The 26,605-nt window shown below is 46.1% G+C and overlaps 1 protein-coding gene across 2 annotated transcripts in view; it reads right to left on the bottom strand.

The window, feature by feature from the left end:
- OPCML (opioid binding protein/cell adhesion molecule like) overlaps positions 1 to 17,454 on the bottom strand; it is a 1,169,771-nt gene extending 1,152,317 nt beyond the window's left edge. For both annotated transcript variants that reach the window (XM_010362032.2, XM_030918788.1), the window contains exon 1: positions 17,221 to 17,454. In XM_010362032.2, the coding sequence (XP_010360334.1) occupies positions 17,221 to 17,281 (61 nt within the window). In that variant the 5' untranslated portion in view covers positions 17,282 to 17,454. The remainder of the gene's footprint in view (positions 1 to 17,220) is intronic.
- Positions 17,455 to 26,605: the final 9,151 nt, after the last annotated feature.

Below are 26,605 nucleotides of genomic sequence, written 5' to 3'. Positions count from 1 at the left end.
GTCTGCACTGTTATTTATAACTCACTGATTTTAAATACTGCCTTTTAGTTTAGCTTTATGTATTTGTCTATAGGAAATTTGTCTGAGCTGTCACTCTCACTCCTGTGTACCCTCAAGAGAGTAGACTAAAATATCGAAGTCTACCCTAAAGAAAGTTGCTGGAACCATTGCCTAGTAAAAATCACACGCTCATTGAGAGAGTCAGTCCAGCTAACTTAATAATGCAGCTATGATGCAAGCCTTCTCATATCTAATTTATTCCAGATATACCACTCTAGAACAACCCTACTATTATACCTCATAGTGTTATTATCAAATATGTTCATATTATTAGCCATCCCTTAAAAGTATTCATTAGAGAGCATCTGGAAAAGATGAAAAATTTGATGACTTGATTTACAGGTTCTGGATAAACTGAATTTCCAGGGAAACATATAAGCTGAGAACCAGAAGCTCCTCACAGACTTGAACCAGAGCAGGTCAGAGGTGCAGTTCTATGATACAAGAAGAGAAGGCCATCTTTCACCAGCTGGGAGGAAGACAACTCTCTTCAGCTAGAGGGGTTGCTAGGATACTGCACTGACCATTTAAAATCACAGAGCAGTGGTTCTCAACCAGGAATGATTTTGTTCCCCAGGGGGCATTTGGCTATGTCTAGAGACATCTTGGGCTGTCACAGCTCAAAAGGTGCCACTGGCATCCGATGAGTGGAGGCCAGGGATGCTGCTAAACATCATACAGTGCACAGGAAATTCACACAACAAAGAACGATTGTGCCTAAAACGTCAAGAGTGCCAGGGTTCAAAAGCCATGCCATGGGGATAATAGAAAAATCAGTTCGAGAAACTAATACAAAACCATAAGAATCAAGAACAGGAACATTACTGAAGGGTAGACCAGCTTTATGAGCCAAACAGTGACTACGCCCCAGGTAACCAACCAGGAATATGAGAAACACAGATAAGATCAATTGTAATGGACTTAGGGTGCATCAAGAGGGAAAGGAAGCACCTTTATGATCAGTCCAGAGAAGCCAGAAACTCAAGTGAGAAATTTGGGGGAACACGTTAAAAAATGTTTAATTTCCTCAAGGGTCAAGGCAGGGCTCCTGGATTCTGCCAAGAAGAGGCAAAAAAAAAAAAAAAAAAAAAAAAAAAAAAAAAAAGGTTTCTACTGGTCTTAAAGATTTCCCAGTCCTCACAGCGCCATTAGTGAGTCCTAGTTCAACTTCGCAGAGTGAGCAGTTGAGCAAATAACAGACCAGAAACTGATCAGTGGAGTCCGGCGCTGGTTCCCACACCTGCTCAACACGACGCCAGCCTTGTCCTCCACCGACCAGACGTCAGGACAGGTCCACATGGGCAGGGCGCTTATCACCAGAAACAACTGGGAGAGAAGCCAGGCAGCAGCCACCAGAGCTGGGAGAGGCTGGGGACTGCGGCCCCCACGGCGGGACAGCAAGGCCGGCAGCCGGTGAGGGGAGGCAGACAGCACAGCGCAGCTCTTTGTGTCCCTCTCCAACAGAGGAGACGCATCTCCCACCCGCGGACCTGACTTGATCTCTCCACTGCGTTCTGTTATGGCTGAGAGAGCGCCGCCTGGGAGCCGTCACAGTCAGGGGCTCCGGAGAGCCACCGCCGAGACTCCTGGTCACTCACACTTCCCACGGCCGAAGATCTGGGGGACACACTCAGGCCACCACCGCCGGGGCTGGGGCTGGACTCAAGTCACTTCAGGATAAAAACGATGCTAGGAAGAGGCATCCACTTCCAGTTTTTCCGAGTTTTGCTCTTTTCCGTGTATCTCCATGAATACGTTTTAATAATATCTCTTTTGGAAAATTCCAACCCTACCTCAGCTGAATTTCTCCTCAGGGACAAGGGTGCTTTCCAGCCTAAACCAGGAAAGCGAAGGCCTCAGTGTCCTCAGGGTGCATGGTCCCCAGTGCAGAGCCGGGACAGAGAGGGAGAAGGCGGGGAACCCTGGAGATGGAGAATTATGAGCCATGGGGATGGATGGTCCCTGTCTTTGGCCTTTTCTTCTTGCAAAGACTGTTTTGCATTTATTTCCCTTCAGTGGTCTTTTTTTTTTTTTTAATAAACAACAGAATATTCTGGATGCAGGTCTGCATTCACTGATGTGTTACTCATTTTTACCACAAAGACAGCATTGTTGAAGGACATGACAGCTGCCACAAGATGGGGTCTTCCGTAGCAACAGCATTGTACCCACATCCAGAGTGCGCTGTGGCCAAGGACACATCCCCATGCGAAGTCCCAGAGGGAGCCAGTCGGAGCCAAGTCATTAGAAGCATCTTGCCAAGAATGATTTGACATTTCTGTCTGGACTCCGTTCCCAGTCACGTGCCGTGACTCTCTGCAATGGTCTCCAAAGTGGTGCTTGTCCCCAAGGGTCCTCCGAGTGATATATGGATGTGAAAGGAAGGAATATCAGAATTCCTATTTTTATCTATTTTCCTTACCCTTTTTATCATTATATATGAGAAAAAATATGTGTAGTGATTATATATTACTATACATGTGTAGTAGTCACATACATATCATTTATATATGCATAGATATATACTGTATGTGCAAGCTTAAAATGTGTTTTGTAAAAACCATGGGAGCTCATAAACAAGAATTTGGGAGCCCACAAATTAAGACAGTGGGTCTTAATTTTTTAATAGTGGAAGGTGATCACGTACAGCTGGTGTAATAAAAGCGGAATTCCTCTGGGTGATAAGGGGCAACAGGGAGTCAGGGAGTGGGGGCAACTCCCCGCAACTCACCGCTAGGGCGGCGGGGTCTGGACTGCACAGACAGAAACCCAGGCACCAGGACAAGGAGCTGTGGGAAGCCACCTGAGAGGCATCGTCTTAGGGGACAGAAAACTAATTAGAGCCGGGCTGACTCCTGGGCAAAGTCATCGGTGCCAGGGTCCAAGCAGCAGTGAGCAGCGCCGAGCCACAGAGCGGAATGGAGGGACACATCTCAGCAAGAACAAGGTGTTTCTGAAGTAGGGAGGTGAGGACTAAAGGAGTTTTGTGAGCCAGAGTGAGTGACTGAGTAACCACAGCCACTCGTTCAGGCGGTGCCCGTGGCTACCTTGTGTGCAGAGTGGGAACAGTAAAGGCTGTGCACCTTGCTGAGCATCAGGCACAGAATGGACAAGGAGGATGACTGGGGTCCTCACTTTCTCCATGTCTGATGCCCAGGAAATATCTCTTTCTCTAGCACCACCAGCTCCAAGGAAGAGTCCCATGGTACTTCTGCCTCTGATGTTACAGAGGCACAGCCTCCAAAAGACCCCTCATGAGCAAAAAAAGGTTCACAAGAGGAGTGTGGTGTGCATATGTGTATGTGGTGTGCATATGTGTATGTGGTGTGTGTGTAGATGAGTGTGCATGGTTGTGGGTGGGTGGGGTGGGTGGTGTCTGTGGATATAGGCGAGGTATGTGTGTGTGTAATGTGTACGGGAGTGTGCGTAAGTGTTGTGTGGGGGTATAAGTGTTGTGTGGGGGTAGGTATGTGTGCTCATATGGGTAGGTGGTGTGCAGGCATGGTGTGTGTGTGTGTGTGTGCATAGGGATGTGCATGAATGGGTTTGTGTGTAAGTGTGGGCAGGTATGGGTATCTGTGTGTATAAGTGTGTGTGCATGGATGTTTGTGTATAAGTGTGTGCGGGTGTGGGTGTGTATGCAAGTGTGTCTGTGTGTGTGTGTGCATATAAATTTGCATGCACAGGTGTGTGTGTGCCTGTGGCTGGGCAGTGTGCAGGTGCTGGTGTGTGTGGGGTTGGGGCAGTGGACAGTGGCAAGTCGGAAGATCTGTGGCAGCTTCTGTCCATGCTGAGATGCCCTGTGCCCGCTCCCTAGGGTTCTGCCATGTCTGATTGCTGCAACTTGCCCTCTAGTATGTCAGGCAAGGAGCACCCCACAGAGGTGCTTGCCCTGTGGGGAACAGTCCCTGAAAGCCTCTCTTCTCCTCTTCAACACGGAAGGCCCTCGGCCTATACAGGAACATCCTGAGGGCTCAGGATTCCTTCTCCCTGGTGCACTGTGAGCAGGTGACTGACTCATCATCTGCCTCCGTCTCTGTCCCAGCAGCCCTTGTGCTGGGGTGCTGGGTGGCCTGGGCTTCACCTTTGCCCTTCCTTGTCTCTGGTTTCTAGACATTCCTCGTCCCGCTTTCTTCCTAACTTTCCACCTAGTTCTAACCTTGGTTTTCTGGCTTCACTCTGCCATCTACCCCCAAATGTTCAATGCAATACAAAAGAGGAGACTTCAGGAAATCCTGAATGCGTAATTAAGATATTTTTGTGTATTAATTTATTTGAGAAAATATTTGAGGAAAAATAAAGTCCAGCCACAGACCTAAGTGTGAGATCTGTTGATGGTGAAGCAAGTCCTACAGCCAGCATCTGGGAGGGACACAACAGAAAGACGGGGGAAACTTTACTGAAAAATCTGTCACAGTCACTCTGTTCCCAGATATCACCACCAAAATGTAGCTAAAAAATAATCATGAACAGTTGAAAATAAACGGGAAACAAGATTATAAGATGCTTTTTACGAGGGGGAAAAAAGCTATAATGCATCTTCCTTGATTTCTCCCATCTCCCCTATCTTCCTGAACTCTCTCTCTTGTGTTTCTGCTCTTCAGCCACGGCATAAAATGTGACCTTGATAACAAACAAACCTCTTGCCCTCCCAGGCACACATGCTACAGTGGTGCTTCTGGAATACTGACTGAGTAAAAGTGTCAGTGGCTTCTCCCGCACCTCTCATCTACAGGCACATGTGCCTGCCAAACAAACCTGACTTCAACCAGTCAGGTTTAGCTGTGTCTAATTGCCTTCTAAAGTAGCATCCACTGTTTCTATGAAATTTGACCACATCAACATAGCTTCTACTGCATGTGAGAAAGACCTGGGGCTGGGTGCTGAGCAGCTCACAAGCAAAGCTAGATGGTGACATCTTACATCTCTGAGAGTCTGCCCATACAAAGTGAGGCTCAGAGCCCTTTATGAATATGAAGACATAATGAAGAATGAATTTTCTAGTTCCAAAGGAAGGCTAGAGCAGCTCTCCACCCCACTTCTGGCAAGACGAAGACTCAGTGTGTGGGTAAGGTACAAAGAGCTCCACTGTCCTCGAGACCCAGTTTATGCTGAAGTCCTTGCGGGCTTTTGCTGCCCAGAAGACCGTCTGGTAACACAGACAGAAGGACTCCTCCCAAGTGCAGTTTGCACGGGAGGTTCCTGGTCTCAAGGGCCCTTTTCAGAACTGCAGGCCAGCTCACCATCCCTAATTGAGCTGGGTCTTTTTCTGAGGCTCCCAAGAAGCTGAGCCTGCTGGATTAGGGCAGAGTACAAGATGGGCACATGACTGAGTCCAGAAAGGCAGTCCCATTCTCCCACGCAAGCAGAAAAACAACAGTGCTGAATCCGTGGTGCTCATTCTGGACTTAGCCCAGCATGGGTGCAAGGCTTTGTGGGGACCTGAGAAGATGTTGTGGTTTCCCCTGGGCCGAGGCAAAGACGAATCTCACCTGTAGGGATGCACTCATCAGCCCATGTGTACAGAAATCAGTCAGGCCCCTTTCTAATACATGCTCAGTAGTATCAAAGAGGACCCCTCTTTCCACAAAAGATATTCTCCAGCCAAACACCGTTCCCTAAAGTTCTACTTTTAGTAGTGACTGCAGCCGTAAGAGGCAGGCATTATCAGCCAGGCCTGGTCTTCATGGAGCCGGAGAGCACTTTTAGCTTGACTTGAGGCTCCATGTTGGAGCTCTTTCTGAACCCGTTTCAGGTCTCTCATCGCAACCCAAATGGCAGAGTCCATGTTCTCTGGCAAGGCTCAGCTGGGGAAACATAAGCCACTTCCCAGTGCTCTCCATGGGAAAAAAAGAGGCAAACCAAACATTGACTCATGCCTGGGAAGTGAATGCAGGAGTTCCCTGGATAGGCCTCCTGCTCCAAAACAAGAGTCACAGACTCTCTGGCATGCACTCCACTGCTAGTTATCATCACAAGCCGTCCTAGCCAGAGAGAGAGGAAGTCACAGAAAATGGAGGAGAAATGCCCAGACAAGAGTCGCCTTCTGAAGCAAGGCAAGGAGACCTGGCAACCTGGAACTTCACAGCACTTCAGAAGGGGTGGGTCCATTCGGCTCCTCTCCTGATCTTTGGGTCCACTTTGGGAATGAGGCAAAACAGTTCTTTTGGATTTTACAGAGAGAATTAAAGGTAGTCAGTACATTAAACTGCTTGCCCAAGATCACTGGGTTCATAAGCTGAGAGGCAAAGGCAGAGGCCGTGTCCTGGATCAGAAAGTCCGTGCTTCCTTCCACAAGGTGGTGGCAGGATAGCTAATGGCTTTAAAAATAAATAACTTAAGCGAAAGAAGAAAAGAAACAGTCATCTGGGCCATAACAAAGAAGCGGCCCAATCCTCATGGACATTGTGGGCTAAAATGATGGCAGTTATAAGGTAGTATCCATTGACTCCCAAGAATTCTCCCCAAACAAAAGGAGGGTGGAGCCCACCAGAAAAAGATGCAAAATGCTGATAGTGGTTTTCATCATTCCTTCCCATCTGGGCTTCACCCAAAGAGGCATCCATCCCAGTGCCAAGTAAGACTGGGCACTCTCTCCTCCATGGGATAAAGCCAGGGGACTCCCAAGGAAACTCCAGCTTCTCTTGGAGCCTGTAAGCTGATGGGCTATTTCCATCTGCCACATTCTCTCTTCCAACATCCTCCTCTCTTTCAGGGGTACGGGAAATCCCTTGGCACTGGGCTGTTCAGGAGAACCAGGTTAGCTTATTCGGAGAAACCAAAAGCTTCTGTCGGCCTTTCTTCCTAGGAATGGAAATTCCTATAGGGGCGTGGCCTCCCCACTGTCCTGCTTCAGCCTGCTACCATCTGACCATATCTGGCATGGTTTTGAGTCTGAACTCTGGCTTCCTGTTCTACATTTGTCTACGGCTCTTTTGGACCTACTGTTTTGATTGCACCCATGCCTATGTTGTCAACTGTGAAGGCAGTGCGGTGGTGTTAGGGGCAGTGCGGTGGTGTTAGGGGCAGTGCGGTGGTGTTTGGGGCAGTGCGGTAGTGTTAGGGGCAGTGCGGTGGTGTTACGGGCAGTGCGGTGATGTTAGGAGTGGGGAGGTAAGAAGACTTAGTGCATTTGGCTCTTCCCGTAGTAGCACACAAAATAGTCATGCTGCACATGTATGTGATTTGTACACTCTACGCCACCATTTAGCATGAACCATTAATATAGAGACTGTGGGATTCTCAGTATAGCTTTTCTCTTGGCTTAGTGCAGAGCCAAGCCCAACCAGATATTTAAAAATAGATGTTTTGATAGTGAAGTGATGACAAAATCAGGTACCTGTCATGGTGTGTAGACCAAACAAGTCAAGTTGACACATATCTGGCATTTGGTATTGTACTACCCTGAACATATTCTTCTGCATATCAAGGAGCAAGGTATTTCTGGAAGTCTCCCAGTTCCTTACAAAGGTCGTTCAAAGGATGCAAATGCCTCTGAAGGAGACAGGGCTTCTGTTTGTTTGTTTTTGACCTGGACTCTAATCTTTGGGTAAGAGGGAGCTTGGAGCTACCTGTTCCACAGTGCTCTTTGTACACCAAGGTAAGAGAGCTTCAAGGGAAGAGTAATGGCCAAGGTTATAGTTCCGTTTTCCAGCAAGGTACCAGATTGGGAGGCAAAGTTCAGTCCAGCCCTTCACTATGATATTGATATGACACCCGACAGGTGAAGAGAAGAGCTGTATTCAAGAGGGGGCTCAGTCACTATCTGACTACGTGACCTCAGGTAAGACACTCAAATGCCCTTTGCTCGAGTTCTTCATCTATAAAATGAAAGCACTCAACTAGACAATTTCCAAGGTCCCTTTTGATTCCAAGGACCTCTCACTTTTTAAATAAATTACTGCAATTTAAAAAATGTTTGTATGGAGCCAGCCATAGGTGCCACTCTCTGCTCAGAGGTGTCTAGGCGGTGGGCCATGGGAAGGTCATACATACTTTGCATCATGATAATATTTGTGAAATAGTTGCATCTTGGTGGCCACAAGCTACTTTGGGGTCCATTTAGAGCATCTCTAAAATGCCTGGTTTCTTCCAGGAGGAAACAACCACAAGCAGAATCCAGCAGGTAAAACACAACTAGGGCTTTTTGTAATATTTTTGAAGGATAGAGAAATCAAGTTTTTCAATTTTATGCCCTACATTAGACCCAGAGAGGACACTCGTTAAGAGATTGAGATTATTAGACTGCCAAGAAGTATGGGATTTCTAAAAACAACCTATTCCTTGTTCCAGGACAAGATCACACCTAAACTGAAAGAGATCACATACAAGCAGGAACCTGAGGACAGATGTTCTTTTCAGCATTCTCCCAGGGGTGTTAGTGCTGAGAGTGGGGAGACTTTTAGATTTCAGTTCTGCATATTCTGACTCTCACCCACAACTTCCTTTTAAAGGCTCTCAAATGCAATCGTGTCTCCATTCCAACCAATATTTCCTAAGTTCCAAGGCACAGCCATCTCCCGTCTGAACTACTACAGCAGTCTTCCAACTAGTCTACCCCTTCCCAGTTTGTTCTTTCACAATCCATTCTGCAAACTGCAACAAGAACAAGAATAAAAAAATGTAAATCATGAATCACATCAATGGAGTTCCATTCTTTCTAGGATAAAGACCAAAATGATTCACATGACCTTCAAGGGCTGTCTTCATCTTCTGACCCGTTACCAGCCTGCCAGCCTCATCTTGACCCATGCTTTCTTCCTCTACACTCCAGCCAGCTGGGAGAATGTGCTCTGATTCTTCATGCTACAGGACTTCTGCCCATCCTACTCATTCTGCCTCTTCCTTTGGTCTTTGCTCTTGGGTTTGGATAATTTCTACTCATCCTCCTTCATATCTCTGTTCAATTGTCACTTTCATAATGAAGGCTTCGCCAGCCTCCTTGGCAAGATCAAGCTCTCCTGACAGGCAATCACAGCACCACACACCTCCCCTTCCATAGTTTTATCTCAGTCGTGATTTCACAATTATATGGGTGTTTGTTTGACTGCATGTCTGTCTCTCCCTCTGGACTGTAAACTTCGTGAGAGCAGGAACCATAACAGTTTTTGTTCAGGCATACGTTCCCAATGTCTAGCATAGTATTGTCACATAGTAATCACTCAATAAATCACATGCTGAAAAAACGAATGTGCTTGGTACTGTAGACTACTCAGAGATGAATAAGTCAAGATCTCTGCCATTCAGAATCTCATAGCCATATAATAGCAACTCTGAAATAGGCCAGACTGTGATAAATGAGTAGGTGCAAGAAGTGATAGGCACCCTTTTTTATATCCTGTGGTTTACTAAGCTGCTGTTCACCTTTTCCATATGAACGTCGACCCATTTAAGCATTGATTGACCATTCAGGACCCTCTGCTATGCCACTGCATTTTTGTATCTCTAACCCAACACAGGTACTTCCTATGAACAGCAGAATTCTCCTTTTGATCGGTACAGTTTTTACTTATTAGCGCCGTGGGCATGACTCTAAATTTCAAATAATCGGGGACATTTCAACAGACACCCTGATTAAATGTGCTGAGTAATTTTAGTTTGTATTAAACCAATAGCCCACATGAGGGCCCACATCTGTGTTTACGGAACGACTCACACTCTCAGGCGTGTCTGTCGCAGTGTGCGATGTGAGATCCAAAAGTGTGCTGCTCCAGCTCTGTGCTGCTGCATGAGTGTTTGGTCGGTAGCTCAGAGCTGGTGTTTATTGACAAGCAAGAACACTGGAATGACTAATCATTATAAGCATTCCCTGCACATTCCCATCTCTCAGAAGCAAGGCACATCCCCAAACTTCTTGCCCTCACACTGCAGAGGAGAAGCTGCTGGGCAGGCCAACCTGGGGGCCTCAACGCCTTTGAGGACTCAGTGGGATGGAACAGAATGATTGCCTAAAGTAAGTGAGCACTCAGTGTTTATGTATTCATTCATTCATTCATTCTCTCATTCATTTGTTCAACAAATACTGTTTGAGCACTTGCTCTCTCCCACTCGTGCTAGGCACTGAGAATATATTGGAGAACAAAACAGGTGTGGTATCTGCCTGTATAAACAATGGTCCAGGGAGGAAAGAGAGACATAAAATCAAGAATTAGTTAGAAATATATGGACTCACAGTTTTAGAAAAGAGAAACCTGGTTCCAAGGACTTCCACAATAAACAGGGAGGCCTCGCCTACTTTAAAGCATAAAGAATGTTCCCCAGGAAAGCAGTATTTAAGCTGAGTTCTGCAGGATGGAAAGGATGTGTAGTCAGAAAAAATGATAAGAGGATCAGACTTTCCCAAGCTCAGGTAACCTGACAGGTGAAGCCTTTGAGGAAGGAGGGAACATGCCTTGTCTGCAGAACTGAGATTGTCCAGAGTGACTAAAGCCCAGAACCAGAAAGACAGAGAGCTGGAGATGAAGCTAGATGGACGCAGGGCCAGATCATGGCCTTGTGGGTCATTTGAAGTGTTTCGAAGTCTATTCTAAAGTCATCAAGAAGTCTACACAGGGTTTTAGGCAACGCGAAGATCAGATCACAACAGGGCCACATCTACCCTGCCTACCTCACAGTCTCTTAGTGCAGAACAAATGAGACCAAAGATAAATTTTTCCAGATGATCCATAGGCATGAGACCACTGTGTTTCTAAAACCATTCGTAACTCCCAAGTGTGGTAAAGTACCATTTGTAAATTCCCTAGGAATAAAAGTTCAAGAATGACCGCTCAGGCCATTTGAGAGACTCTGCCCCTTGAAGTGCCAGATAGCCTGGTTTTCTCCACGTTGGATTTCAGTGTGCAATCTGATTGTCACTTATCATTTCCCATGCTAAGCGCAAGCAGCCATTCCAATCAATGGCCTGTGTCCTCCTGCATCGATTCATCTTGGCCTTTCCGGGGGTCTCTCAGTACAGCATCTCTGCTCATTAACGAGAATGTACCTGCATCATAATGATAATCCTTTGCACTTACCCAACACATTGCCCAGGGGATTCTCAAAGCATTTTGTAAACTTTTAATTAAGTTAGTCTAGTGACTGCAGGATGGTCCCCAGCCTCTCCGAAGCAAGAGGCCTGGGGTGGGGATGGGGACAGGAGGTGATGGGAGACAAGCGCAAGTCCTGCCTCTAGCACCTACTTACTGGCTCTGGGGCTCAGAGGCGAGTGGGTGGATGTGCAGGGAATCTCTGCATTGCTAGGAAGAAGCACTCACACATGTGTGGCCGTGTCTGGCACAGACAGCTTGTGGGCCTCCTGCCATGTGTGCCCACAGGGAGAGCACCAAGGCCGGGGGCTACAGTTGGGAGTCCTGAAAAGGCAGATATAGAAGGCAAGAGGGAGGACTTGCTTTCCTTAAAGAGTTGTGAATGTGATTTTGGGAGTAGCTAAACTCTGGCTTGGAAATGCACACGTGCCTTGTGTGTATATGTGTGCAGGAAGGGGCATGCATCTATGGTTGGCAAGAGGGTAGTGAGGAAGAGAGGAGGGAATGTATGTTCACATGCCTAGAGGAAGACGGTAGCAAGCACATTCGTCTTCAAGCTTCTCTCTGGTTTTGGATTTCTTTTGGCTCCCTTCTCAGAGCTACCTTTAATCCTTCCCTGAGCCATACAAATACCACCATCTTGGGGTATCAAGTGAGTGGTGTATAAATCCAGCAAGTGGAACTACATCCATGCCCTACTGTGTTAGAGCCATCCCCACCCCTAAGGGAAAATGCAGAGGCAACAAGGCTATGCAGATCAGTAACAAATTCTAAGTCTGGGTATCCCACCAACAGCATAAAAGGCAAGAGGTACAAATGTCCTCGGCACCTAGCCCTGCACTGAGGACTGGGATCAGAAAGAGTGGGAGAGCAGAGCCGCCCAAAGGTGAAGCCACCTGCCCGGCCCTCCCTGTCTGGAAAGTGCCAGTCAGTATCAGAGGTGCTAACGTCCACTGCTCCTGACAGCCTGGTCTGTCAGCAGCCACAGACCATCTGGGGGCTGACACTTGAGCTCACTGACAGGAATCACAGTTTGCTTCCATATCTCTTCTGTCTCCAGCCCCAGGCAGCTGCAGGCGGATGGCAGCAGTCCATCTGCAAACAGGGCTGCAGGCTGAGGGGGTCCCTGTCCAGCAGACCAGCAACAGGAAAGTCAGTGCCCATAGGCCAAAGGCTATTAGATGGGGTTCCTGGAGTTCCAGCTGTCCAAGGCTGATGTACAAGTCCATGCATCTAGCACCCCGCCAGAAATACTACAAAACACTGTTTTGGGAGACCAAAGGTGCCATGTCTGTTGCCCTAGTTTTCTACAGCAGAAAAACTGAGACCTAAAAGCTCAAAGTCAGAATGTATATTTCACTGGGGGTCAAAAAGAAGAAAAAGCTTAATATCTTCCTATTTTACTGGATTAATGGTTTTTGAGGCAGGAGAATATCTTAATGCATTGTGTTTAATCAGAACCTATATAAAGTCTTGGTCAATAAATGAAGGACTAGATTGTCTTTTACTAATTTTCATCACTGTGACAAAGACATACATACATGGTCAGTATGATTCTACCTTATCTTCTCCCATTTTAAACAATGAGGAATGCCCTCTCTCCTTCTCCAACACGTGAGTTGCCTTCTCTCTTTGCCCTATTCCTAGAAGACCAGGATGAGTTTTTTTAATAATAAAATTTTACAAATGTTTATTTGTTATCATCTAACCCAGGTGTTCAGCTACTCTGTCCAATTGGAAACAAGGTTCATACATGGCTGGAACCCATTCTGCAGATTGGTAAACTGAGACTTAGAGGATGCCTTGAACCAACCAAATAAGCCTCAGAAAGCAACTAATCAAAGAGATCACTCTCAGCTTTCAGCATACTTAGAGGCTTGGGGGAGTCCCGCCTAAAGAGCAGTGCACTCAGCCCCAGGTAACCCTGACACAGATTTGAGGCTGTAACCACCAGGGGCAGTTCCCAGTAGCTGGCATGGGAGACCCAGGCCCAGAGCTGCTAGACAGCAAAGGCAGGCAAGTGCCAGCTGTTTCAAGAACCTCATTCTGTATTTTTCTAGGTTACAGAGATGTGGCCAAGGTTACTAAGAATTCGAGAAAGCACAAAGGCAGACAGGACCCAGGGAACATGGGAGAACCTCAGTCCCATCAGGATCTCTGATTAATCTCAGGTTGAGTAGTGCCGCCGAGTTCCAGGCTACTGAAAAAGCCATCTTCATGAGGCAGCGGATGCTATCTCCTTCTCAGTGCCTGCTATGGCCACTGGGCCCGTGCTGAATGCAGACAACGCAGTCTAACCTTATTAACATGTCAATCATTTTTAAGGGATTGGGGGCCACAAGATGGCATGAATCCATGATGGCCTAAAGGATGTTGAGGACTTGCTCATGACTAGCTGCTCCGTCCTTGTTCCTATCTCTGTCTTAGTGAGTCTGGCGTGTGGATTCCCCCACTACACCCCTTGTGCACATCAGGCACTCTTAGCAGGTTCCCTGGCTCTGGGCTGGTGAGAGGCTAAGGAGCAGCAAAGGAATTCATCAAAACTTGGCTGTACAGCCCACCCCCAGGCCTTACCCCAAAGCCAAACATCCCAGCCCAGAAACTCAAGATTTGGGGACTTCCCTGAAGGAAGAAGGAAGAAGGCAAAGCCTGTTTAAGGTGTAAGAGATGAAGCTGTAGCCAGAACCAGTGCTCACAGATCAGTGCATGAAGACACAGTCAATCCAGGTTGGGTAAATGGGGACCCCTCCCAACTAACGTCCCTGCTTTAACTCACAAGACGAGGAAGATACAAACATGATGGCCCAAGAAGAAGGGGACAAACAGGAAGTCATGGTCTGAATTTGAGCAAAGAAGCCTTCCAGGTTAGCAATCCTTGCATCATGGCACTGGACCCTGGCAGGCCTTGGGCAGCACCACGCCTCAGGAACTGAGCCTTGGCTGCGGGCGATGACAACACCTTCTCCCCCTTACTCCACCCTGCCCCATGGCCACAGAGCCATTTCTCAAAGTTGGAGGAGAAAAAGCAGGAAGAAGAAGGGTTTTGACTCCAATACTCAAATACTGTAGGCCATGGGCACAGGTTTTAAGTGACAGACAGAGTGGTTTGCAGGTCATCAGAAGGACCTGGGATGCTAGCTCCAAATGCTGAGATGAGGACAGGGACTCACATTTTAACCGGCCTCTCTCCTCCTAGGTGATTCTGATGCACGTATTTAGCAGTATTCGCTTCCTGCTTCCTACAGAGCCCCCAGTCCCAAGGTCAAGAAGACCACCAGCCCAGACTCTCTCTGCTCCTACTGGAACAACAGACTTACCCCCACCAGGGGTGTCCAGCGCCTCAGACTGTGCCTCTAGCATGAGAATTCACTTGGCCACTGGCCCTCTGCCCTGTCTTGGGTGTGGGCTCATCACTCTCTCCACGTGTGACTGTCTTTTCCATCCCAGAAATTCTGCCTAGAAAAGCTATTTGTGACATCAGTCTCCCCGTGGAAGGTACCAGGCGACAACAGCATTAACCTTAAAATTATTCTGGGATGGAAACGTGTTTTACCAAGAAATAGAAGCTGCAGAATAAAATGGCATCAAGGCCTAACCAGGTCAAGATTCCATTATTACATCAGCCTTCGGTCTTTAGACACAGGGAAAGTAAGTGGCTAACAAGCTGGTATTAATCCCTGTGGGAGAAAAAGCATCATCATTTGAAACAAAGAAAAAAAAGTCTAAAGCTATAACAGGAAGTAAAAGAAAAGAGACAGGAGAATTCACAAGTAAGCCATGGCAGCTCATCAGAACTTCCAGATCCAGCCAGGTTTCCCACAGGAACTCCTCAAGACGGGAAGCGTTCTTTCACTGACACCTTCTAAGGCTAACTTTTTCTCCTCCCTGTTCTTGTTCTTACCGGGCTCCTGACACAATTAGCATAAGAGGAGCCCTCAAAGCAGGTAACAGACTCTTCAGAGACAGGGGACGTTGCAGCGATGGCCGTGCCCTGCCCTCCCCCAGAAGACCAGGGGATAGCTTGTCATTGTCATCCACCATGCTCAGGACATTCAGACAGGGGCACAGGTTCATCCTCCTTTCCCTCAGCCGGCTTTAGTTATGGGTACTTCTGCAAGCAAGGTCTGCCTGCTCCCCACCAATGCAGTGCCACAGGACCCTGGAGGGAGGTCTCACCCTGGCTCCTGGCTCCTTCAGGGCGCACTGCAATGCAGCTTCGGCAGACTGGGGCTCACCCCCCTGCCTTGCTTTCTAAAGCATAATGTTCTGATTTCCGCCATGAGGCGCGCATCCACACAGCCAGAATTCCCTCGGGATGGGAGTCCTGATCTTTGCTCCAGCACAGTGAGAGGAGGGGAAGCGGGTATGAGGAGGTCCCCCGGAGCTGCCGTCCAGCCGGGGACTTGCCTACGCAGGAAAGTTTGTCTTCTCCTGCGGCGGACCCAGTGCACCCACCTGGCTCCCTCTACCAGGCTCAGGCAGGTACTGAGTGTTCCCTGGGCTCTGCCTTCCCTGCTGAGCACAGCCGCCGAGGCTGAACCCCCTAGGATGCTGCTGGAATTTGGAAGAACAGCAACCACAACCCCCTCTCTGAACTTCTTGGTCAGCCTAAAACAAACAGCTGGGAACATGGTTATGCAGAGCCCATGCCTGCTTTAAAAAGTGCCATCTTCTCAAGGCGTTACAAAACATTACAGGCTGGATTACTTGTCTTAGTTGATCCTCTCTTCCTTCTCCCCAGCAAACTTCCATTTTTCTGATTTCACTTTGGCATCTTAGGACTACTCAGGGAATTACATCATTAAAAACAACACCCCCAAAATATTTCCACAAAACCCTACCAAGTAATACTGAATATAAAAACATAAAATTGTATGTTTTACCTAAAAAAAGATAGGTAAGGTTTTAAAACCTTAGCATTCAGGTCTGTGTATAGATGTATGAAAATTTAGGTTTAAGCTGATGTTTAACCCAATGCATGTATCACAAATTTGGGGGAAAAAAAGAGATCCTGACTGTGCGGGGGTTTGGTGTGGAAACCAACACTTTTGCTGCTGCCTAAAACCTTGGCAAGCATATCCTAGCCCCCTTCGGCATTGTTTGAAAGATGCCTGCAGGCATTCAGTTGTCTGCTTGCAAAGGACTCCTGTGCAATTATCAAATCTATTAAGATGCCTTGGATTTTGCAATGCTTCTGCTAAGCTCATTTTGGTAGGATTGCAGCATCTTACCTGTGTCACTGCAGATTTGTTTTCCCCAAACAAGTAACTGCTGTGAGAGGTGGGATCACATTTGAATCATTAGACAAGGTGGGGAAGGGGCTGGGGAGAATTAGGCAAATCCAAATTTCCAACCTTCCCTCAGCAGGGGCATTCCAAATTCTGCCAAGGGAAATGCACATTCCTGATGTAAGGAACAGGGAGATACTGACAGGATTCCGAATTTCAAGGGCATAATCTGCCCATTTGGTGGAAGAATAAAGAAAGGATGGCAGGCAGTAGAGGGTCTGTGTTACGACAAGAAATGCAGGAGCTGATGAGTGAGCGGAGAAGGAGGGATGGGGCTGAGAAGGAGCTCCAGGGGGAGAGGGTAGGGGAAAGCAGTTCCGAAGGAAGGGAGGGAGGAGGAGAGTGGGGAGAGGTGGAGAGAGAGAGAGAAAAGAGACAGAGAGAGAGACAGGGAGGTGCAGAGATCTGGACTGATTCAGAAACAGAGAGACACCACCACGACTGAGAGAGAAGAGAGAGTGCCCCTGCAGGTCCCAACATAGGCAGCAAGAAGGATTTATGGCTGGGAGTTCAAACCCCTCTTCTCCTACCCCCAGGACCACAACTGGTTAATGCCCACTTGGTGCCTTTCACTGAAACAGCAGTGCCTCACAGCATGGTGCAGATCTCGAACCCAGCTCACTGGATCCCCGGAATAGAGAGCAAATCCCGTGCTGAAAGCATTTGCGTGTGTGAGTGAGTGTGTGTGTGTGCGTGCACACAGCAAGCCTACCTCTTTCACTCACATGCATCTCACACTCCCTGTCCTCACCCCTTCCTCCTTGCCTCTCCATCTCCCCGCTGCCTCTCCTGCTCTCACGTCGTACAATCGCCCCAGGGAGGGAAAACACCCTTTCCCTGTACGGTACCTGGGATGAAGAGCAGGGCAGTTGTCGCCGAGAAGACGACCCAGTAGGCAGGATGGTACATCTCGACGCTGCGGTGCTCTCAGCTGCCGGGCTTGCTACTGTTTCTGCTGCTGCTACCACTGCTGCCTTCCTCTGTGCTGAATTCTGAGCAGGTTTAAATCCAATGTTTGCAAAGGGAGGGAGAGAGCAGAAGAGAGAGAGCGCGAGAGATGGGAGCAGGCAGGCAGCGTCTCTGATTTTTTTTCTTGCACATACACACAACTGGTGAGAATCATCAGCACCAATGTGTACAGGGCTCAGAGCAGACCTCCTCCAAGGCATGCATTGGCTCTACTCTCCTGAGCGACGCAAGGAGACTTTCCTGCTTGGAAGGCTTGACTCCAAAGGGAGTCAAAGCCGGCCCCTCACTCACTCCCTCACCGGAGCACAGCCCTGCGTGTTGCTCGCTGTGTGAGTATGTTGGTGTGGGGCTCACGTGGACACGTGAACACACACGAGCTCCTTGGTGGGCAGTGGAGAGGGCCTGGCACTGCCAGCAGGGCTCAGGGCACACCACGAAAGAAAGGTTGCTTGGCAGAAATGTGACTAATGCCCACGCCAGTTCGTTATCATTTTTCCTTTTTCCTAGTCTCCAGGCAGGGATGGAGCAGGAACTGCTACCCACAGGAAGAGCTCAGACATTTAAATCTGCACCCCACCCCTCCATTTGGCCATTAACAGCCCTTGGAAGCAATTGGTTTTCCCAGCAAGGAGATGGGCATGTTATAGTTTTAAACCAACGATGCAAGGAGAATTGGCCAGTTCCCTACAATCAGAGCATTCTAAAACTCTACCAAGGCAAGATGCTATCGAAGCCCAAACAATTGCTATGATTACAGCATAGGCAGGGACAGATTCAGATTAGATCTCAAGGAGGCGGAAACTTGCTGAAGTCATCGGAAACCTTCACGAGGAGAAGGCCAGGGAAGGATACCTGTGGATTCCTTCTGGTTTTTGTTTTTGTTTTGGTTTTTTTCTTGCTTCTCCTTTTCAGGGTCCAGTCTGTCCCTTCCTCTGGAACAGCAGTTTACACAGACAGTTTATACAGGGAGGCAGTATCTCTGGGTGTGAGAAACCCCAGAACTTTCCCCTGCTCTAAAATGGCCTGCTTGCCCTCCCTAACACATGCTTGTAAGCAGCACACCTTGCTGACTGAGTTATGCTGCCACTGAACTATACGCTGAACTTGGAGGGTCTGTGATGAAAATAGCACTAGGTATTAGAGAAGGGACTGAGCAGACTATTTCTGTCCCAAGTGCCCTCCAAAGACCTCAAGTGGCTTGGATTCCTTCCCAGTTCCATGTGTCCACACCTCGAGGTCTGTGAGTGACACTCCACAGCAGATAATTCTCCCTTCCTCCTTTGCTGCAATTCCCAAAGTTTTCCCAAGTCACCTACTATGGGCAGGTATTCACCTCTATCACTTTAGTTAATCCTCACCGAGTCCTTCCTTGTAGGCATTATGACCCCTGCATTTTCAAATGAAGTTGAGAGTGATTCAGTGACTTGCCACACAGCTAATGAGTTAGGATAAAAACCTAGGTCCGTCCTACTGCAAAATCCACAACGTTTTTATAAAGCCGCCAATTGCCAACAAGTTCTTTGGGCCCGACTGAGCTCCTCTCCTTCTAGAAAATAAATCCTGTTTATTTTTAAAGAAGTAAAACAATTGATTACCTCCCTCCTTATGAACAAGTCAGAAAACTTCAGCAGTACAACAGAAAACAGATGATGATCGTACCATCCGCTGACACTCATGAAGTACCTACTTAACATAGTCATTTTTTCAAGGCTGGGAATATGAAGAATATGATTTGTTCTTGTCTATAAAGAGAGAGTAAACTCTCTCTTCTTTCTCCCCAGTAAACTTCCATTTTTCTGATTTCACTTTGGCATCTTAGGACTACTCAGGGAATTACATTATTAAAAACAACACCCCAAAATATTTCCACAAAACCCTACCAAGTAATAGACACTGGAGAACGCAACTGACTTGAAATGGTGGGAGAGACAAGATAGGTCACAGAAATGAGATGGACGTCTCACAGACGGGAAGAGAGCAGACACAGCCAGAAACCCTGCAGGAGGGAGTTAGGGGAGGAGATGGGAGACCAAGAGAGAAAGACCTTGAATCCTAGACCAGTGATTTAGAAATTCCCCCCCCACCCCCCGATGGGAAAAAAAGTTCATTTGTTTTTGAGCAGGGGAGTGCTGTGAATGAGAGGGAGTTAATTTATGGAAATTAATCTGGGTGAAGTGTACAGGAGGGATTGTGGCAAGCATACTTGTTAGTAGGCATGGCCCAAGTTTGATAGATCCTGGAACTGGTGGTAGCAGTGGAAGAGGAAAAGAAGGGGGTTGTGTGTGGAACGCAGAGAGTTAGGAGGACTTGGTGACTGATGGCATTCTACGGATAACAGACATCATGTATTCGCCCTCTGCAGGCTAGATTTTGTTTAAAAAAAAATTATCACATTCAATTCCTATCCGTGTCCTCTATGAAGGTGTAATTACACCTTTTTGAGAGATGAAGAAACCGAGACTTAGAGAGGTTGGGTAATTTATCCGAGGTCACACAGCTAGTTAGTGACAGCCAAAATTTAATCCTGGGTTTTTCCGTTTCCAAAGTGAGCGACTCCCTAGAAGAAATTATCATATTAGGCACTATCATTTTATTGAATATGTACATCCCAATTACTCAGGTGTTGACCTTACAAATCCCCTGTGTATCTATCACCCACACAGCCTAGAGGGAGAGACTGGAGCTCAAAGAGTTTTAATAACATCCCCAACATTGCAGAGCTGCCCAGGCGTGGAGCCCCAGTTCAAGGCTTGCCTTCACCACTGGCACTCTTAACCACAAGGAGGAGAGAGAAGGAACAGCACTGGCAGCCTAGGAGGGGACCGAGTCCCAGCGCTGCCTGTGCAGTAGCACCTGAGGACATGGAGGTACATTCTGTGCAGTCCCAACCCCACTCCAGGAAAGAGGGGCATACACTACCACTCAATAGCTAGTGGCCAGACAGGAACAAACTGTTGTTAAACTGTATTGGGCCAATCACAATCCTAGGAACTTCATAAATTTTCTCCATACCTTTATTGCCAGCCCATTTCACAGATAAATAAATAGAACAAGTTACAGAGAGTCTCGAGTCCCTCCTCTTAAGACTATTAAGTGGCAAGGAAATTGAGGTCTTTCTTACTCCAGAGATTACATTCTTTCACCTTTCCCTGTCAACTATATTTTTGTTTTAAAAACACCCATTTATTCTACCATTTCTTCTAGTCCACACACATGCACACACAGGAGCATACTCTGAGTCTTCTAATGAAATTCACATTTAACACACTTGGATGTATAGCAGGAAATGATTGTTTAAATTGGTATGCCTAATATGATCTGCCTTAAGGAAACACAGAAATACGTGCTTTCACTGATCTGTTCTTGTAGGTCTATTATATGATCAAAACATATGTCTCTTTTATTTAAAAAAAGTAGAGGAAGAAATGTATAAACGCATATTTAATCAATAGATAGCACCAAGTCTGTAAAGAGATATTACGGTCTACTGGGTCTATTTAAACATCTTTAAAAAATACAAATACAAATAAAAATGCTTCAATGCGTATTTACTAGGGGGACTGCTTTCTTCTCTGGGGTAAATAACATGCAATTTTATACCTTCTGTGAATCTTTATTTTCTTCTTCCAAAGCAAACAAAATCATCAAAACTGTATTTAAATAGCAATAAGGTGGGGGAACAAACCAACCAAAACCGGGCAATTGTGCAAGGAGACCGACCGTCACACTTAACTGCTGACGAGGCTTCTTTCTTCTGGAACAGCAGTGTTGGGCCAACTTCTTCAAAGGCAGTGGCCAGCTTCCTAGGGCCAGATGAGAAATGGGAATTTTGGAACAGGGATGGGGTACCCCTGGGTCCAAGGTGTGCCCCCACCTGATGCCAGTCCTGCTCCTTCACACCAGCTGTATGACCTTGGGCAAGGATACAGGGACTTCCCATGACTCATATTTTTTCTTTGCTATACAGAGAGCTGCGCTGAGGAAGAGATTACCTTATGGTGTTTTATGTATGCATTCATTCATGCAATAAATATTTCTTAGATACCTACTCTGGGCCAGGTACAAACCTACTACATGTGATGCAAAGAGATACAATGTAAAGCAAGATAAGACTGTCCTCACCCCTCCAAAATTCAGAGAGCAGTGGGGGAGGAGAACACTGAACCAGGAATTGATTGCGTTTATGACAAGTGTGTGTAGAAAATAGATAGGTTGATAGGAAAGCTCGAGATACAGATATACCTGGGGATGGGGAGAGTGTCAGACTGCCCTGAGGACAGGAATTCTAAGCTGGGATCCCAGTAGGAACTTCCCAGAAGGAGGAAAAGCCCGAGATTGTTCCTGGCAGATAAAAGCAGCAAGCGCAACCCCCCCAAGCAGGCACTAGATTGTGTGGACACTAAAGGCTCTTTAGTGCAATTCACATTCACCCAATCTTTTGCTGAGACAAACTCTGCAGTAAATAGTGTGAAGATGATGGATTGGTGCACTTGGAGCCCAACAATGGAACAGGAAGGATGGATTTTTAGATACTGAAGCACTTGTTAGGGTGGGGGTTGCCTGCAAAAGATAAAAAGGGAAAGATGATAAAACATTACAGATTAAAATCTGACCCTTCCACTTAAGCTCTCAATATTCCAAAATGAACTGGAGCCTCCCAAGCTGTAAGTGATTCCCTGAGAGCAGGTTAAAGACTCTGGAAGGCACATTAACTCCTTTAAACCACAAAGGTGTCATTTAATTCAAAGGAGCAATGATTTATTAAATGACTAGCTTATGACCGGAAGAGTAAGCCCTTCTAAAGTCCCAGGAACTCGCTTACAATGGCTGTTGTACCTTGGGACTCAGGTCTTAACCTATTTCTGATACTTCTTCAAAATGGTAATTATGTTCACGAAATATCTTGGTCAAGCCCAAGAAAGCCTTAACAATAAGTATCACTTATGAAACATGCACTACATTCCAGTTTCCCTGCAAGGTGGCTAACATGCACCGCGGCTACTCTTCACACCAATCCCTTCCACGAAGTAGACACTGCAACACACACTTTACAGAAATGTCAGCTAGGGTTTCCCCAGGGCTCCACAGAGCATTGGCAGAGCTGAGATTCACTCAGAGCTGGCTGACTCCAAAGGCCACATGCTTTCCATCCTCCCTCAAAGGTCTCTGATACGCTTACATGAAATCATTACAAGATTTACTACATGATGTCAGCGTCACACTTAAAACATTTTTTTAAACCTTAAAGTAATATATTACATGGTTTATCAAGTTATTAGTGTTAACTGCTTAAGATTGAAAACAGCTTTCCCACTCCGCAGGAGCAACAACTTCCATCTCTTTTAGCTATTTCTTCTGGAGTTTGCTTCCTTTCTTTTAAAAATGTGCTTATTTTTTGGGAGGCCGAGACAGGCAGGTCACAAGGTTAAGAGATCGAGACCATCTTGGCCAACATGGTGAAACCTCGTCTCTACTAAAAATACAAAAATTAGCTGGGCATGGTGACACACACCTGTAGTCCCAGCTACCCAGGAGGCTGAGGCAGGGAAATCACTTGAACACAGGAGGCAGAAGTTCCAGTGAGCCGAGATCACACTACTGCACTCCAGCCTGGTGAAAGAGTGAGTGAGACTCCATCTTAAAAAAAAAAAAAAAAAAAAAAAAAAAAAAAAGGTGCTTATTCTTCCACTTCCTCATTTAACAATTTTTAAAATGATTTACTGACTACCTACTACAGGAGATGAGGATTTAACCTCGTTCACTGCTAACTTCACACCTCTCCTCCCTTTTTTCTTTTTTCTTTTTTTCAGATGGAGTTTCACTCTTATTGCCCAGGCTGAGTGCAGTGGCACGATCTTGGCTCACTGCAACCTCTGCCTCCCAAGTTCAAGAGATTCTCCTGCCTCAGCCTCTCGAGTAGCTGGGATTACAGGCACCTGCCACCATGCCTGGGTAATTTTTGTATTTTTTAGTAGAGACGGGGTTTCGCCATGTTCACCAGGCTTGTCTTGAACTCCTGACCTCAGGTGATCCACCTGCCTTGGCCTCCCAAAGTGCTGGGATTACAGATGTGAGCCACCGTACCCGGCCCACTTTTTTAATATAAATACTTTCACAGTGTTTAATTATATCAATATGCAGTATTGACATTTTTTATTATTGTCTCTCTTATGCAACTGTTTGCTTTTCCTGGAGATGATATTTGCCTTTTTGTTTAATTTGCTTAATTTTTTATAGACCTATCATTGACTCTCCCCAAACTTTCTGCAGAACTCTAAAATTCCTCTCAATATTGTGGAATAAATTGAGTCATCTATCAGTGTCCTGTATTCCCCAGAGTCATTCATTCCCCTGAGCTTCAGGTGTCATCTGGGGACTTCCCTTTACCGAGAGAATACGACAGCCTGGGCTTCTCCCTTGTTTCTGGATACAGGTTTTCTTTCCTCTTAGTGTTCTTCCTTGTATTAATGCAACACATCTTTCTATAGATTGCTGAGAAAGCATACTTAGGTGGTAACCTGCATATTGGAAAATGGCTTTCCTCTTACCTCTCTCAACAGTATAGCTAGTTCAGCTGCAAATAGAATGCTGGGTTGAAAATGAATATCCAGGGGGGAGGGATTGCATTGGGAGTTATATCTGATGTAAATGACGAGTTGATGGGTGCTGACGAGTTGATGGGTGCAGCACACCAACATGGCACAAGTGTACATATGTAACAAACCTGCACGTTACGCACATGTACCCTAGAACTTAAAGTATAATAATAATAATAATAAAAGAAAATGAATATCCAATTCAAATTTTGAAGTCATTTTTCTATTTTCTTCTAAGTTTAAGCATTTTTGTTGAAAAGTCTGATGAATATCAATTTATGTATCTTTGTATGTGAGACAGCTTTATTTTGTCTCAGTAAATACTTAGGGTATTCTCTTTATTCATGGCTTTCCAAAATTTTATAAAGATCTTTCTTAAGCCAGGTGTGGCGGCTCACGCCTCTAATCCCAGCACTTTGGGAGGCCGAGGCAGGTGGATCACGAGGTCAGGAGATAGAGACCATCCTGGCTAACACGGTGAAACCCCGTCTCTACTAAAAATACAAAAAAAAATTAGCCGGGCGTGGTGGTGGGCGCCTGTAGTCCCAGCTACTTAGGAGGCTGCGGTAGGAGAATGGCATGAACCTGGGAGGTGGAGCTTGCAGTGAGCCGAGATTGCACCACTGCATGCCAGCCTGGGCAACAGAGTAAGATTCCCTCTCAAAAAAAAAAAAAAAAAAAGATCTTTCTTGATGTGGATCTGTTTCCTTTCATTGTGCCAGGCACTCAATAAACTCTCTTAGTATGAAACTCTCTTAGTTCTGTCCTTTAACTCTGGGAATTTTGAATTTTTTTTCACATTGTGGCTTCAAAATACTTCTCTTCTCTATTTGTTCTTATTTGTGGGGGTCCTATTAAAAGGACGTTAGAGTATCTGGATTGGTTTTCATCTATTTTCTCTCTCTTTTTCATCAAGATGCCCTTGACTTTAATTTCTCCTAGTTAATTTTTTTAATTATACTATCAAACTATTAATTTCAAATGGTCTTCTTTGTTATCTTTTTCTTTTTTAAATAGTTCCCTATTTTTGTGTCAAGTTCACAATATCTTCTAACATCTCTCTGAAGATATTAATTAAGGCTTCTGAAATTCCCTTTTGCTGCCAGCAAAATCTCCATTTCCTCAGATAACATATTTGTCTTTGGCTTTTATGCGGAAAAGCTTCCTCAACTGTCTGGTGATCTTTAGTCTTCCTTATATATTCAAGAGAAAAGCAACAAAAGACTAACTTGCATTTCTCTATTCATCAGTGGAGTTTATTGACTGGCAGACCCTTTAAAGGTTATCAGGCAAGGAGCCAGTCTTGGGGCCCCTTCCCGCAAAGTGTCAGCAGTCGTAGGTCCTTTTTTCTCCCCTTGAGTCAGACAAATTTCCCCACAGAGGAGCCCTTCATTCTCTTCCCAGGGAAGTAAAATCTCTCATTCTAGAAGAAGGCTCAGTGGGTTTGACCATTCAGGATGGAGACTCTCAACCTCTTTCTTTTTAATAGAGGGCCTCAACTCTCTCCTGTGGTTGAGACTGGATCCTCTCTTCTTCGATTCCTTCCAAAAATAAACTTTCCATTCATGCTATAGTGGGAGGATCAGGGAATTCTGGGGATGAGAAGTGTATGACACAGACTTTCAATCAATCCGTTACTTTCAACCCTCCCCATTTCTGTCTTCCAAGATACCCTTTACCTCTCATTCCCAGGCCTGGGTTCAACAGTGTAAGTCTGCATACTTCTATCTGTCATGTCACTCTGCAGACCCTTAAATACCCTTTCTTTACTAAATCAGTTGTCACAGATTCTTTTTATTCTGAAGAAAAAATACATCACACCTCCATTTTTTTTTCTATTTTTTGTTTGTCCTTGGGATTTGTATCTTTTTAACCCTTTGTTATCATCTCTGTGAGATTAGTGAAGACACTGGAGATCAGCCCTCCATAACTGACTGCATACTAGTTCATGCACTTAGTAGCCATAAAGCAGGAAAGATGACAAACAGAACTGTGAACACACTTGCAATAGCAAGCACTGCTTCCAATATAAAGCAAAGTCCTGCACAAACAGGAGTCACTGAAGTATGAGTGACTGCTGCTGATGTGTGCATCAAACATGTACATTTATGAGGTCATTTATTTGCTTCACCCCAGTGTGAAGGAGCACAGAAGGGACAAATTAGCCCCACTTCGCAGATAGAAAAACAAGGAGGAACTGAGATGAAAAGATCTGACCCAAATTCTAGCAAATCAAGGATTAAGCCAGGACTGGCATACATATATCCTGATACTGAGGCCTTTCCTATCAGCCAGCGCCGACAATGAATGCTCCTTTCAAATACTGTTGCTGTCACTAATCACATAAGCATTGCCTTAGCTCACACACAGCCTAACCACCGGCTAGATGTGCTCAAGACAGTGCAATAACCAAGTTTGCCTCATCATAAGCCTTCTGTTTAGATATGCCTGATCCCACTTTAACTAAGTATTGAAGAAAATGGCACCAGATTTTCACCTTTGTATGCAAGTTTTCCCCCAGAACATCTCTCAAGCAAGAACTGCAACAGCTTATCTAAGGGGGAAAAAGTCATTACCCCTTTTCCAAAGTGAAGAGCAGGAAAAGGACACCCATCCCACAAGTAAGTGTCAGGCAGAGCCAGCACTCCCGGACTCCTGCCCGGAGCGC

The sequence above is a fragment of the Rhinopithecus roxellana genome, chromosome 15 (assembly GCF_007565055.1).
Source record: "Rhinopithecus roxellana isolate Shanxi Qingling chromosome 15, ASM756505v1, whole genome shotgun sequence".
Lineage (NCBI taxonomy): Eukaryota > Metazoa > Chordata > Mammalia > Primates > Cercopithecidae > Rhinopithecus > Rhinopithecus roxellana.
This window is presented reverse-complemented; position numbering and strand designations above follow the sequence as displayed.